The 13,515-nt window shown below is 38.1% G+C and overlaps 1 protein-coding gene across 8 annotated transcripts in view; it reads right to left on the bottom strand.

Annotated features, from left to right (window-relative positions):
• Window positions 1–434: 434 nt before the first annotated feature.
• MCOLN3 (mucolipin TRP cation channel 3) overlaps window positions 435–13,515 on the bottom strand; it is a 28,298-nt gene continuing 15,217 nt past the window's right edge. For 5 of the 8 annotated variants that reach the window (XM_073357203.2, XM_073357202.2, XM_073357200.2 and 2 more), the window contains exons 8-14: window positions 10,675–10,787; window positions 10,442–10,591; window positions 7,616–7,744; window positions 7,409–7,531; window positions 6,242–6,448; window positions 5,464–5,594; window positions 436–4,767 (exon numbers count right to left, since the gene is read on the bottom strand). In XM_073357203.2, coding sequence (XP_073213304.1) covers window positions 4,761–4,767; window positions 5,464–5,594; window positions 6,242–6,448; window positions 7,409–7,531; window positions 7,616–7,744; window positions 10,442–10,591; window positions 10,675–10,787 — 860 coding nt within the window. In that variant the 3' untranslated portion in view covers window positions 436–4,760. Of the gene's footprint in view, window positions 4,768–5,463; window positions 5,595–6,241; window positions 6,449–7,408; window positions 7,532–7,615; window positions 7,745–10,441; window positions 10,592–10,674; window positions 10,788–13,515 lie in introns of all 8 variants that reach the window. The other 3 variants (XM_073357206.2, XM_073357199.2, XM_073357204.2) reach the window with 3 other exon arrangements.

Raw genomic sequence — 13,515 nt, 5'->3', positions numbered from 1 at the left:
CAATAAGAACAACAGGACCCCAGTTTCTGGAACCTGGTTTGACTTTTTTCTTATTGACAGTTGTGAATTCCAAGGCCAACTCTTTGTTATACCAAAGAGAAAATTCACAGATAAAAAAACATTATGATTTAAATTTGTCAGATTAAAGCAGGATTTAGGCAGATGCTACATGTTGTGTCCAAAAAACAAAACATGCAGGTATCATCAAGCTTAGTTTTAGCTGCCAGAAGAGCTCTTTCTGGTTGAGACTGGTACAGTTAAAATACTCAGAGTATTGTTCCCCTGGACTTCAAAGGCCCCAGTGCTTTCAGTGGGAGAAGTTCAGGCCCAAGTTTTTGAACATCTAAACATTACCTATCCTAAAGTTGTCTTTTGATAAATCTTGAAAAAAAATTAAAGGAAAAAAGTGCAGATAGTATTTCACAATATATTTAATGAGTCCAGCAGCTGGAATAGTGCAAGCTCCATTAATTTTTATTTGATTATAGTTTTCTATTACAGTACTCTAAACACCACAAAACAGCTTATACAAATAACTCAAAGGAAAAAAGTGTCCACTTCAGTTTGTCCAGGTTGAAGTTGACCAGCCACCAAGAAATAAGTAAATATTGACTACACAAACTTAGGCCAAGTGGGGGGTGGGGGGGAAGAGTAGGAAACAGACTTTCTGGTGGGGCCAGGAACAGGCCCCGCATTCCTTTTCAAATCTGAGTTTTTAAAGTACTTCAGAAGGGGTCTAAGTTTATACCTCAGCTTTTTAAAGGAAACACTCTGAAGTGCACATACAGGCCCAGATCTTCAACCCTACCTAGGTCCCTAACTTGCATTGAAATCAACAAGATTTAGGCACCTAAATACCTCTAAGGATCTGGACTCTAACCCTTCAGTTTAATATTTTCACACTGGTTCCAGAGGCATGGAACTCAGGTTATTGTCCCCTCCATATTTCAAACCAAGTTGAGTTGTGGATAGAGGTAGAGAGCATGGTAGGTAAAACTCTTAAAGAGTTCCAATGTAAAACAAAATATCCAGCTCACTCCTCCTGCAATCTCTGCTTCACTAAAGTCTTTGGGTAAGGATTAATAAATCCTGCCTCCTTTAAGGTAATTTTGATAATCATGATTTTAATTTTGGAATAAAGTGTTCATAACTTTCAGGCAGAGTGTTTTACGGGAGAGGTCGAGGCAACTGCTACAGAAGTTTAGGACAGTTATACAGCACCTCCATACCAAAACCTAGAGAGTTCCCCTTTGCAAAGTTTATCCTACAGAGCTGTTCCCAATTTTCATTTGGGAGCTGTAAGATGGTGTCCGATTACTCCAGCAAGCTGTAGGGTGGAACAGAGGATAGGATTAAACTAGCTCATTCTGAATAGCTTTACAGAGTTTGATTAAGCCTCATCTTACAGAGTTGTTAGAAGTTCTATCCTTGCTGTAAGGGGAGCAAGGCAACAATGTTAGCATGTAGAAAGAACAGGATAGAGAATACTGAGTTGTGCCATTATGTAATTAGACAGTGCGCCTTTACCCGAGTCTGTTTTCGGTTCACCCTCTCTCAGAAGGGATGAGACATTTAAAAAAAAAAAAAAAAAAAGTCCAGAGACAAGAGCCTAGACATAAAAAGGCTTCTACGTAAAAGGGGGGGTGGAGAGGGAAGAGAACTGAAGAAAAGAGTGGGATTATTTGGGGGAGAGATGCATAAAGGGAAGTCATAGTTATACAAATAGCAGTATAGCAAAGAGGAAATTGGATTCTAATAAAGGAGAATTCAGTACTGAAAGTAAAAGGCAAAGTTACTACGGATTGAAGGAAACATTTCCTCTCAGTGGGTAGTTAACCAGCTGAATTTGTTATCACAGGACACCATTGAGACCAAACAGCCTAATAAGATCCCAGAAAAGAATGAGATATTTATATAGGTATGGACATCCATAACTTCATTAACAAAATAGACAAGGTACAAAGCTTTATGCTTCAGGGCACAGGTCAACCACTAACTAACAGGAGTTAGGAAGAAGCCTCACCTAGGGAGCAGCTATGCCACAAAACAAAACACTGCCAAGCCTTCCAGCGAAGCATATGTTATTGGCCACTGCCTGAGACAAGAAGTTGCAATATAGCATCAAAGCAGCGATGCATCTATGGCAATGTCTATGTTCTTTCCTGGTTTAGACATGCCAGACATTATAGTTAATATTTTATAACTATAATTCAGTTTTGTGTAAGGCACAGGAAAGGTGTTTGAGTTGTTTCTACATTTGCTGTCTTTTAGTATGCATATCATCCAACTCCAGCTTTGGAACCCAGTATTCCTTGTACTTAACCAGCATATTTGTTGCTCAAAATAAGTCATCTTGAACCTTCATTCTCTAATTAGCCAGAATATTTGTTGAGGAAATTTGGCTTCTGCATTAGATGAGGACAAGGAGAACATGTATTGATTAAGATTCAGGATTGTCAATACAGGCTATTTCCAAGAGCACATCAAATACAAGATCATTGGTTCCAAGAACTGAGAAGTCTGGCTATAAAAAACACCACAAGTCCAAGGTGGAGAGTACCTTGCCACTGGCTTGTGGCTAGGGTAAGCTTGTTCTGCCTCATATGGCAATATCAAGGTATTAGAAATTGGGAGAAGACTTCACGGGAGGGGCTAAGTTGTGCAATGGGCCCTAGCTCTTCTTTAGTCATCCCAAATTACTTACAGGTGTTCCCTCTGTATTAGGGCAGTAACACTGCTCTGCATTTGGTTTTTGCTGAATTATGCAAGTCTTAGCAGACTGGTTTAAAAATCAAGAGAAAGTTTGAGGTCATCTAGGTTTATGAGGAAATAGGAGATATCAGGTGGGAGAGGTGGTGATCTTTCAATGGCAGATGCCCTCCCCTTCAGATTTCTTTGCAACTGCAATAGTGCTTTTTAAGTGGTGTGTACATTATGCTTAGCCCCTTTGGTACGCAAAAAATTGCAATCTATGCTTACATGCTAATGAACTTGTTTCCCCAAACAGCATTCTCAAGAAAACCAAAATGCTGGTGAAATAAGCCTTATTAAAAGGACTTCTAGAAATTTAGTTTAGGGAGAATTTGTTCTGTCTGTCCCATTTCTGCTACCTATTGTATGTGGTTGGCCTCTGCTGAGTGGGAACCTATTATGATTTGCAGAAATGGTACTCCTAGCCTGACTGTTTTACACCAGAAAACCAAAGAAGGATTAAGATGCAATAATTCAATGAGAAACGCAATAAATGTAAGAGCTAATCTGGTATAGACCCAGAGCTAGCATCAAGCTAAAGTTTAGGTATTCATTTCAAATTAGTCCAATATTTAATCCTTGCCAGAAGTATAAGGATACTGGTCATGAAAAAGATTAATTAAAAACTGACATCTTAAAGTTACTCCTGGTTCACTCAAGATTTACTTCAATTGCAAATGTTTATTTCAGCACTTTCCTACAAAATGTAAACATTCAGACTGAACATATTTAGCATCTTCCAAATTTGTACATAGCATATAAAGAACATTCCACTGTACAGTTTACCAGACCTATAGGATTTTTGGTCTTACACATGCAATCATCTAAAATATGCTCCTCCATTTTTCTATTCTGCTTCCCAAGTGAACAGATTATGGAGAATAAAGCTTCAATAAAAATCCGGTTCCAAAGCAAGAGGATGGACTAGTTAATAGCTCAGATTTGCAATATTTGAAGTACTGTATCATAACAAAATTCTACAGAGGACCTTTGTGACTACTGCATATAATAGCTGTCAAATATCCACTTTCCAATATCTGGGAGTCAAAATCTCCATACATCTAATTTAGACTCCAGAAATAGTCTAAGGTCTAGTATACTAGGAGGAAACATTTAAATAAAAATGAATATTTTGGAAGTACTTTTGTTGCTGTTATGTTTATTTTCTCCCTTACCTCACCTTTATTCTTTAAAAATGTATGTCAGCATTCTGTTAAGAGACGTGAAAGGCTACATGCCTGGTCCTACCCAGTGGTGTGTGTAGTAAGCTATGTAAGGTTCCCCCACTCATCTCCGCCACCACACTTCAACCTGACCTACCTATCCCTGGCTATATACTCTGGCCTCTCTGAGAAAAGACTGCCGGTCATGTCAGGTGGTATGGCTTGTTTGCACAAATGCCCACTTAGTTTATGCCCTGAGCCAGATTTGAACATTTACGTTAACCCACTACATTGTCTCCAGTGGCAGTTTATCTAATGTGTTTTCCTGAAACTCAGTTTGGGTTGATTTTTTACTATTACTGCAGGTAAATAGAAAATCTGAAGAAACTAAAGGCCTTTGGTAAGTAGTGCTGTAACTCAATAAATGAATGCTACTCCATACATAAAGCCTGTAGTGTTGAGGACCAGTTTTTGTTTGACGTTGCCATTGTCCAGCTGTAACTTTTGGATCTATTGGAGAAATATTGTTGAATAGTCTAGTCTAGCCAGATCACCGTGCACAGCCAGTTTCATAATGCCCTTTGCATTCCAGTGCAATTCTAACTAGATCATCAGACAATTAGAGCCATATACTTAGAAAAATACAACCTAAACTAGAGATAATGGTCAATTAGATGTCCAAGTTTCACAAACTTCTGTAACAAGTTTATATTATTTTAAAGAAAAGAAAGTTTGAGCTTTAAGTTCAGGAATTTTCCAGCTATTTTTTCTATCCAGTTCTTGTGATTAGTGTGCGGTTTTAAAAGGTCTCCAGAATACATTCCCACATTCTTGTAAATATCTTCGTTAGGACCTTCAAGAAAGAAAGTTGTCAGCAATTTGCAGGAAAGTAACATTTTTAACTTGATGTAGTTAATTTGGAGTCTTCAAAATAATGTAGATCTATTCCTTAATGACCAATACTACTGGAAACAGAAAGATCACGTACAATACAAGGTGACTGAATTACTCAGTAAGGTGGTAGAGAAAAATATGAAGTCCTTGGCACAAAACATGTAAGATTCTATGAATATTCCTGAGCTGAAGCTACAGATTTTACGGTTCAAATCCCCAGATGGGCCACTAACTTTAACACCTCCATTGGATATGGCATCTGTAAGGAATGTGTAATCTCTGGATCCAAACAGCAGGAACCCTTATTTGAACTAAAGGGCCAGGCCCATTAGTTAGAGGCAATAGCAGACTCAAAAGTCTGGTCTGGCCACTAGAGCAGGACAGTTATCTATTGCAGTAGCTTGAATAGCTGCTTTGATTCCAAAAGTTGGGGCCTGGAATAATTTAAGTTAAACATTTTAGATTTTGCAGTATTTCATAACATAATCCAGTTGACTAACAGGATAGCCTATTTGTATGATAGTACAGGACTCCTAAAGCATTAGAAAGCCACATAGTTCTTAACTGAGAAAGTATTTCTGATATGAAATCTTGGCGAGATGGTATGTTATATGGCTACTTAATAATATGTAGGCAAATAAAGCCAGATGCCTACCGTTTACAACAACAGAAGATCGACACAGGACTCTCCTCTTCTAATCTGTATCGGCCTGAGTTTGGTAGGTCTTTACACTGTGATATAAAGTCATGGAGTTCCGTCTCTGGAAAGCCATCTTGCTGGTAATGCTGAAGATTAGTCATTCTTAGTTACAAAGCTGAATTGTTGTGTATAGTCTTGCTAAGATTTAAATCCTTCCCCTCAACACTAACCACACAATTGTGTAAAAACTGGATTTAGAAGACTGGACACTCTGAAGTGCGGTAGACACTGTACAGAAATATTGATAGATTTTTATCCTTTCACTTTTAAAGTTTGGGATAGGGAAGGCCGATTGCTTTTGTCAAAACTAGGGCAAGGTGGGAAGATAATCTCACGAATATTTTAGTCACTCTTCCTTAAGTTAGTTTTCGGAAATCTTTGATCACTAACATTTCAGGAGAGAGAGTTATAAATTTAGGTTCTAAATTCATGTAGATGACTTCTTCTACCTCAGTGCTTTGGAATACATTGTAAAGTCTGGATGCACACCGACTAACCCATTATACTTGTTCCCTAGCCAGAGAGATCAACTAGCAATACTGCAGCTGCTGAAAGGGTTTTCAGTAGAAACGTTTCTGTAAATTTTTATTCATATTTCAACTTTAATTACCAGATAGGTACATGTACTGGCAAAAGCACTGAATGCTATGGGTTTTGTATTAATATCATAGTTGAACATGCAAACCATTCTTGCATTTTTCTTCTGAACCAGAGAATAAAAGACCATGCCTACCTTAATTGTTTCATATGTATCGGTGATCAGTGCAATGAAAAGACTTAGCACCATATAGATGAACAGGCTGATGAAGGAGTAGAGGTAAAGCCGACTAAATAACCAAACCAAGTAACTTTTCTGATGCATTTTTGCAAATGTGGCAAACATGTCATCTCCATTTATAAGTGAAAAAAGACATTCTGAAACCATGTTCAGAGAACGGAACTAGAGGAGAAGGGAAAACCAAAAACAAACATTATTTAGTACCATCCAGTTACTGTTTGCTGCAGTCTTAGATTTAAAATAAAGTGAAAAGCTGTTGAATATTGCTGCTCAGCTGTCCTAGACTCTTTACAAGAAGCATGAGATACTGTAACCCAAATCAATTCCTCCTTGTGTAGAGACCTGCAGAGCAAAAGGTGGCTACAGGCAGGTCCTGGCATAGCAGGGAGAGAATGCAGGATATATCATTGCAAACCGATATGACAATATGCACTGGTAGACTATATCCAGGCAATAGATGATTAGTTGTCTCCAACCCACACAGTCAGATTGGTTCAGCTGTGAACTAATAGCAAGACTAGATATGCTGACTTTGGTGCCTTAGTTCTTATCCCTTTAAGAAAAAAATCTGAAAAATTTGAAAACAGAAGTTAGTCTTGTGCAAGACCAAGTTATTTCTCAAAACGTTGCACAGAAAGCCCCAGCATGTGATTAGGAATCAATCTGGCCATACTTCTGACTCAGGACTCTCATAATGGGGGAGAGGAAAGTCTGATCAAGTCAACATTGTACTTTGTCAGCCTTCAAAACTATGATAGATAAGGCTTTAGATTCTTTAAAAAGACTTTCATATTAGAGAAAACCTTGAAACTGTGAAGCTTAGCAGTAGCTCTCATAATTTAGACACTTAAACTGAATGAATAGAATTCATTTCAAATAAGTGGCCTTCAGACTTTGTATTGGTGATCCCTTTCATACAGATAGCCTCTGAGTGTGACCTCCCCCCTTATAAATTAAATATTGGGGGGGGGGTAAATTTAATGGTTGCTTGGGTTGTCAGGTCCTGAGCTGCCAGCTTGCAACCCCCATGTAACCACCTTGCGACCCCAAGGGATGACAACCCCCAATTTGAGAACACCTGGTTTAACTCATTCAGTTTAAAAACCTCAAATATTACATTACCTTAACATGATATGGCCCTAGTACAATCCAGCCACAGAAACAATAGCCCAGATAGATCATAGCAGCACAACAGCAGAATCTAATGACATTGGGCAATGCTGACCGTAGTGTCAGAATAAGCAGCTGCAGAAACCAATATTAACAGTTAGAATCCAGCCAGATATTTGTTACAGTTGTGTGGTAACAACAAACAAAATAAATACCAACAGCATGGAGATCCCAGGAGATCCTTACATTATACTTCTGAAAGAAACCTAGGTATCGAATAACTCCAAGCCACACAAGCATGGTTGAGGTTCCTAGGAGAATACTACAGACATCATAACTTGTCAGACTCTATATTTAAAAAAAAAAAAAAACAGGAAAGAACAAAGTGTTAAAAACCATACAGTTGACGAGAAACCTCCTTTTTGTGCTAGCCTAGGATTTGGTCATTGCTACAACAATCTGCCAAGAAACACTATTTTCCTCGAAAGCTTCCATCTCCCATTCCAATACTGACCAAAACCAATTCTGTTTAGTGGGCAAAATTCTACTAAATTTTATAGATTCAGGCAAGAAATGAGAAAACATTTATTTAAATTTAGTGCATCTCTCACATGTGTGACTAATATATAAAGTATAGCCATCATGTCCAAGAAGTGTATTTTCCTGCCCAAACAAAATACATCTTTATGTAAGAGGAAGAATCAGGTCTAGCCAACAAGTAGGACAGACAAGTGCCACAGTACTAGGAAGTTACCAAAGAGAAAGATAGCTTCTAAAAACTGAAGTAATGATCACAGAACTAGATTAATATTTTGCTTGTGTTCCACTGGTTTTCCATTCTGTCAACACCTACACGCATTGGCCTACTTTCATCCAACTTAATACATTCACTATCCTGTTTTTAACTGCAGTTCTACTTTGAAAGGCAACTGTGCAAAAATATGTTTTAAGGTTCAGATCTGAGTAAAAACACAACAGCTCACTTTAGTGACAAAACGTTTTCACTTTTTTTTAATTCCTGTTAGACCTGCAGAACCAATACAGCAACACACGTGGGTAGACTCCATTCCTTCTTGTGTTATATATCAGCTGCTTCATTTGTTAAGCTGCACTCAGCTACATTTATGCAAACTTGCTGAAGACAAGGGATGCACAAAGTGTAATTTGACTGGCAGAACTGTCAGACAGTGTACAACAAGGAAGAGATGTTTATTCAGATTTCAGGTGAAATTTGTAAGACTTGCAATGAGATGCCTCTGCTTTACTTGTGAACTGATTACATATGATATAGAGGCTTAGAAAGAAGATGAACCCCACAATCCCAGGTTTTTACCAAGCCATTTCATAAGAAAACTGCAAGATGTCATCCAATGTGCTATCAGATATACGCCTTCTTGCTCTCATGCTTGGATTTTCCCAGACCATAAATCAATTATTCATTTTTGCATTTACTTCTTACCTTCCTTTTATTTCTAAGAATTGAGCTTATAGCTCCTATAATTGGTAGTTGGGTACTTCACAAGGATAATTTAAAAACAGTAATCAGCACCACCAAACTGGATTTTCAGAATTATTCTTTGGTCACTGTAGAGCAGGGGTAGGCAACCTATGGCACACGTGCCAAAGGCAGCACGCGAGCTGATCTTCAGTGGCAGTCACACTGCCCGGGTCCTGGCCACTGGTCGGGGGGGCTCTGCATTTTAATTTAATTTTAAATGAAGTTTCTGAAACATTTTAAAAACCTTATTTACTTTACATGCAACAAGAGTTTAGTTATATATTATAGACTTATAGAAAGAGGCCTTCTAAAAATGTATCACTGGCACGCGAAACCTTAAATTAGAGTGAATAAAATGAAGACTCGGCACACCACTTCTGAAAGGTTGCCGACCCCTGCTGTAGACTAAAGCTTACAGGCATGCTGCAAAAGCTAATCTGCTGGAGTTTTGAGGGCAAGTAGCATTAGGTTAATGTTAAGGTATTTCAGGATGGAATATTTTTCCAGTTCTTGGTTGATTCTTATTGGACATGGGTTATAAATCACTGTGCATTTTTGTATGATTATTTCATAGAATATCAGGGTTGGAAGGGACCTCAGGAGGTCATCTAGTCCAACCTCCTGCTGAAAGCAGGGCCAATCCCCAATTTTTGCCCCCAATCCCTAAATGGCCCCCTCAAGGATTGAACTCACAACCCTGGGTTTAGCAGGCCAGTGCTCAAACCACTGAGCTATCCCTCCCCAATTTAAGAAATTGAGCACCTAGACCCTAGGATAGGCACTTCTGTAAGTGCAAAAGAAATATTAAACAGTAAATATCAACTTTGGCTGGTCCACTAAGATAGAACCTCACCCACCTTGTCTCTAACTTCTGTTAGAATTATTTGTAATATGGAAGCAAGTAGTTTCAGATACAAATAGAAATACCAAAAGCTTAAGTGGTAGCACCAGAACTGGTTAGAGAAGATATCTAGGTAGCAGAGATTCCACACATCTAATTTTGAATGTGGGTGGGTGCAAATCTATTTTGTCATGTACTGTAGCGGAGATGTTCAGAACTCTTGCAGGCTGAAGCCTGCTTAGTTACTGGAGATTGGAAGCTGGAGTTGCAGTGAAGAGGTGTTTGAGAAGTACCTCTTTCCTTAAGACAGTTGTGGGTACTGTACAATGTTGCACAGAAAGTCTCACACACACACACACACACACACCCCTACCTACACTGAAAAGCCAGATATATCAAATACAGCCCTACATGGGAGGAGGAAAAGGGAAAGCTGACAGTGAATATAAAATTTTATTTTTCAGAGTAAAATTTCTTAAGAATGAAGAGAATAGGCAGATGGGTGTCTAAGGATATTCAGGGTTCTAAAGTCTAATGGCCAGTCACTGCTCACCTGAAGTGAAATGCCGAACAAAGTTTATTTTTGGGCCCCACTAGTTGGAAACCTCTAAGGGGGTATTGCTTGGCTATACTCAAGTATTCAGACTGGGATGGAATTTCAAAAACAAAAACAGTTTTGCTTTTACCTAGTAGGTGAACATCTTACCTTTGCTTGTATTTCCATTTTTAGTGTTGAGCCAACAATAGTTAAGACATCACTAACAATAATCAGGATGTACCACCCATTGACAAATTCCATTTGATCAGTGAAAGATACTTCTTTCTTATAATGATGTAGGAAAAAACTTACAAATTCCTAGAGGAAAAAAAGAAAAAACAGCCACAATCAAACTAAGTTTAAAAGGCTCATAAGCATTCCTGAGGACAAGTTATACCCACCCTTTGGAGCCGAAATCCTTTAACCACTGATCGTGTGCAGAGGATCAATGAGGCTAAACAAGTCAATATGACAAAGGCATCAAAGATCATCATGTAATGAGTATTCTTTTGTACTGCAAAAAAACCAAGAACAAAAAAAAACACCCACACATTTATAATAGTGCACAAACACAATAAATTTTGCCTAAGAGTATCCATTTAACTCAAGTCTGAATCACTATGTATATCCAGTTTGGATTAAGATAAGCTTTACTGCGTGAAACTAAGTCATCAGAAATGTATGAGCATGAAGTTGATGAGTGTCTCAGTACGATAGATCAACACTCACCAAGTTGTAGGCCTAAACATACCAGTATATTGCACTTATGCTCAAGGTAGGCCATCTGGCAAGTTATTTCAATATTAACGTACCTCCTGCCTCTCTCAGATTCAAGAGGAAACAGCTTTCAGCTTTGTTTATAATATATTTAATTCTTCAGTGGCATTCTTGAGCAAGTTGTACAGACAGCACGTTTTACTGACCTTGTCAGTGCTTTAAGGCATGAGCCAGTCATGTGAATACTTGGAGCAAATACATAGTTGCTAACATGATAGAATTACATTTTTCTGTTGTGCATTTGCAACTTAGATTTGAACAGATATAAAAGACAGCTGTATAGACAGTCATGCATTACATTGACTGAATATATTAACAGTATTAAACTGACTAGTGCTTCTCATTTAGAAATCCTATAACCACTCCAAGGTATCCTTGGATCACAAGCCAACATGATTTTACAGTATCTTCTTGAAAATGAACAGTTGCCTTAAAATAACCTCATGTCATAATATTAGAGGAGTCTCCAGTGTCCCATGAGAGCACAAGATACTGTTCCTCATTTTACAGTGACAGGAATGGAAGCCTTAAAAAAATAAATAATAGACATTCAGTGGCAAAGTCAGGAACTGATCCCAGATCTTCTCAGGTCCAGTCCAGTGTCTTAACCACTGAACCGTCCTTCCTCTCCCAGAGCAATTCAGGTAACTGTTACACAGTTGCATAGACAGTCAAGACCCAAGTAGAGTAACTGATGTTCAACACAACTTATACTAAGTCACCAATGTTGCTTTTAATAAAGAGCATATATTAAGAGTGAGAGACATAATCAAGACATTTAGACAGGCAAAGGTTTGCGCCAGAGCTATATGTTAAAGGGTTCAAACATTTTATCCTAGAGTTTTCATATAAAGCTAACATATTTGAAGCCAGATAACCATCAGAAAGAAAAGGATTAAAGTTCCAGTACTAAAATCAGGATGCTTGCTTTAGACAACCCCCATCTCCCACAAAAGGTATCCTAGTAATTACATTTGTGTTTAAAGTGTTTTTTAGAGACCAAAGGCTCTACAATTTATTATTAATCCAAGTAGGTTTTGAAACAAGCAAACTATCAATCTAAAATAGGGTAAAGTGCTATCTGACTTCAAAATGGTGCCTGCTGCACCATTCCACAAAGATACACATTGACCTTTTGGATATACAAAGGTCTCTGCCATATATGTAGCAATGTGCTCACATTTGAGCAATTTTTGCAACTTAATTCAAATGGATTAAAAAAATTATGTTGGGGTTTGGTTTTTTTGGGTTGTACTTGTTTTATATTTCATGACTGATTTGAGATTAAGTTACAAAAGAATCCCCTGGATTGACCTGTAAAAATAATGTTATTGTGATGCACATTTTAACAAAGTAACACACCCTAATATGGATTATCACACAAATCTGATATAAAGCACTTTCTTTTAGCACTGCATAAGTGATCCATTCGAGCTAGCATGCCATCTAGGTGAACAGTTGGTGAAAGGCAGCTAATGGGGCTAATTGAAGCAGGGAAGAACTTTTTAACAAAAAGGTTTCACAAAACAGAAGTGTTTTTGAAAACTATTTTGTTTCATTGCCCTCTCCACTCCCCCTTTTCCACTGAACACAATAAATTGAGGGCCAGGATGGGTTTTTCCTCCAACCAACCAAATTTTCTCCTCCACTCTCAGGTTTTTCCTTTTGCAACTGAATTTTTTTTTTGGGGGGGGGGGGGCGGAAAAAGAGTCCAAACGTTTCAAAAGTTAAAGTGGAAAAGTAAAAACCTGGATCTCATTCATCCTATTAGTGGCAAAACAGGGAAGGGAGAAATAAAATGAAATCTGAGAAAAAGCCATTTATAGAAAGTGTCTGGTTTAAAGAATGATCAGAAATAGCCTAAGTGTCAAAGTGTTTTGACCAGCTTGAATATCTACTAATCTTAAATTGGTTTGAAATAGTCATTAAGTTCCAACATGTGGTGCGGGCTGTACAAGACAATCCCTGCCCCAACTGGTTTATAATGCGTGTAAGCACTTAAGATATTTGTTAAATACCATTGGTATGAACAGTATTGCACATCACAACTTGATTTCAATTAAATCAAATCCTTGGTATGGTCAGTTACACATGCTAAAACTTAGGTATATTTCTAGCCACTCCACATTAATACAGGTGAGGCACCTTCTTGGATACAGCCTTTGAATATGTTAGAATAAAAGAATTACTTAAGAACCAGCTTTATTTTTCACCACTATCATTCAGCTTTGGCAGACTTACAGTGCGAGCCTTTTTGTACTAAAGAGTCCCTAAGAACATTCTAACTCAGTATGGCCAATGATCCATCTAGGCCAGTATCTTATCTTCCAACAGTGGCCAATGCCAGATGGGTCCGAGGGAATGAACAGAACAGGGCAATTGTAAAGTGACCCATCCTGTCTTCTAGTCCAAGCATCTGGCAGTCAGCAGTTTAAGAAAACACAGAGCATGGGACTGCATCCTTG

The sequence above is a fragment of the Lepidochelys kempii genome, chromosome 8 (genome assembly GCF_965140285.1).
Source record: "Lepidochelys kempii isolate rLepKem1 chromosome 8, rLepKem1.hap1, whole genome shotgun sequence".
In the NCBI taxonomy this organism is placed as follows: domain Eukaryota; kingdom Metazoa; phylum Chordata; order Testudines; family Cheloniidae; genus Lepidochelys; species Lepidochelys kempii.
The sequence above is the reverse complement of the archived record's forward strand: the minus strand, read 5'-3'. Positions and strand labels throughout refer to the sequence as shown.